The following is a 1,890-nucleotide window of genomic DNA, read 5'->3' on the forward strand; positions in this document are numbered from 1 at the left end:
TGTCCAGCATCTTCTTCCACACGTTGTACTGCAGGGAGCCCAGGTACTTGGCGCTGTCGAGGAGCATCCCCGAGGAGACGGCCTCCGGCTCCTCAGCCGTGCAGGCGATCCTGGGGCAGCGGATGGAGACAGGTCAGCGACGGAGGAAGGGACCGGGCTGGGTCTCCTGACACCCTGTGTTTTGGCAGGGGCTTCCCCACCAGCACCCCACGTCTGCCAAACCTTGCTCTCACCCCGCGAGGGTGGAGGATCACGCTGGGAGGGTCCCAAATCCCCCAACCATCAGGGATTTAAAGCTTCCCCCAAGACCTGCAATGCTGCTCTGTGTCTGCATGCACGCCCCCCCATCCTGCCTGGAGGCACCCAGGGGTGCTGCCTGGCCTTGGGGACCCCCAGCACCTGCTTCTGCCGGAGCACCCAGACCCAGAGGGGACAGGCGGGTACGGGAACTCGCTTGGGGCAGAGACTTCACTCTGCAGCCAGGCAGAAGACCCCCGTTCAGCCCCAGGGAGGGGATGCGGGGCCTCAGGCACCCCGAGCACCCTGTGTCACCGGGCAGGGGACATGGCGGGGGCCTGCCGCGCTGGGTTTACCTGCGCTTGCGGGTCTTGTGGGTCTGAAAGAGAAGGAGACACCGGGCGTCAGACCCCAACTTGTAAGAGGTCACGGGGGCTTGCAAACACCCAAAGGATCGCCCAGCACCCTGCTCGCACCCCAGCAAGAGGCAGGAGGGTGCCACGGCGAGGGTGACGCCCCGCAGGGCATGGGGCAGCACCCCGGCAGGGCTTTACCATGAGGAAGGTGTAGTCATCCTCCTTGAGCTCTGCCTGGAGCTGGTGGGCTTCATGGAGCAGGGCCCGGCTCTCCTCTGCCAGCTGCTTCACCTTGCCCTCGATGAGGTCGTGCTTGTGCCGCGTCTCCTCCTGCAGCTGGGCCAGCAGCGCCTTCTCCTCGCCCCACAGGAACTCGTGCAGCTTCTCAAACTCCCTCCTGATCTGCTCCTCCAGCCGCGTCGCTTCCACCTGCCCCGTGGAGGGACGTCACCACCTCCCTCCCCCAACTCCCCTAGGTTCCCCGCGTCCTCTCCCTAAATGCTCCTCTGGAGCCCTCTGACCAGCTCCAGCGCTCAGGGACTTGCCGAGATCCCACTAGGACCACGCTGCCCTCCCAAAATCAGTGTCCCTGCTGCCACGGCAGGCACAGCCCCATCACCCTGGACCCCAGTTCCCCATCTGAGTCCTTCCTCCCCCCAGCATTGCTCTCCTCACTTAAGAGCGGAGCAGCCCAGGATGGGTGCAGCACTCCACCCCAGAGCCAGTTGCATTCCCGCCCGGGGCATGTGCACGCGTGTGCACGCGTGTGTCAGGATCAGGCCCATTGCCTCCCTGCCAGGAGGGACCACGCACCCGGTTGTGTTTGGAGATGGACTCGTAGGAGCGACGCACGGCCCCGAAATCCTTCACCTTACCCCGCAGGGAGGTCTCCATGTTCTTCAGCTTGGCCTGCGGGAAGGAGAGGCGCCTTCAGGACCCTCGCAAACCTACGCGCCCAGGGTTTGCAGTGCGGAAAGACAAGAGCCCCAAACCCAGTAGGATGAGGTTAAGCAGGATCCTTGCTCAATCCGCCCTTTCCCCTCCTGCAGCCGAGGTCTGCCAGTGCTGCACGGGGTCAGCTCCGCGCAGGGCCGTGCAAACACACCGCCCCTAAGCAGCGAGGCAGGGGAGCTTTGCTCCGCGGCAAATCCTCCCCCCTGTTTTTAAGCCCTTCTACTGATGCAGCGTCAAGTCCCTGCCTGTCCCGGTGCTGCAGGTGGGCACTGCCCCGCTCCCAGGGAGGCTCGGTGCCACCGGCAGCCCGCCCAGCCTTGCAAAACAGCAGGCCCATGGGCGC

General features: G+C 65.0%; 1 protein-coding gene across 1 annotated transcript in view; it reads right to left on the minus strand.

Annotated features, from left to right (window-relative positions):
* Positions 1-1,890, minus strand: part of TRIM35 (tripartite motif containing 35) — a 3,956-nt gene that overhangs the window by 937 nt on the left and 1,129 nt on the right. The window contains exons 2-5 of the mRNA XM_009319771.1: positions 1,407-1,502; positions 792-1,022; positions 594-616; positions 2-110 (exon numbers count right to left, since the gene is read on the minus strand). Coding sequence (XP_009318046.1) covers positions 2-110; positions 594-616; positions 792-1,022; positions 1,407-1,502 — 459 coding nt within the window. The remainder of the gene's footprint in view (position 1; positions 111-593; positions 617-791; positions 1,023-1,406; positions 1,503-1,890) is intronic.

This window comes from Pygoscelis adeliae, unplaced genomic scaffold (genome assembly GCF_000699105.1).
Source record: "Pygoscelis adeliae isolate BGI_AS28 unplaced genomic scaffold, ASM69910v1 Scaffold121, whole genome shotgun sequence".
Lineage (NCBI taxonomy): Eukaryota > Metazoa > Chordata > Aves > Sphenisciformes > Spheniscidae > Pygoscelis > Pygoscelis adeliae.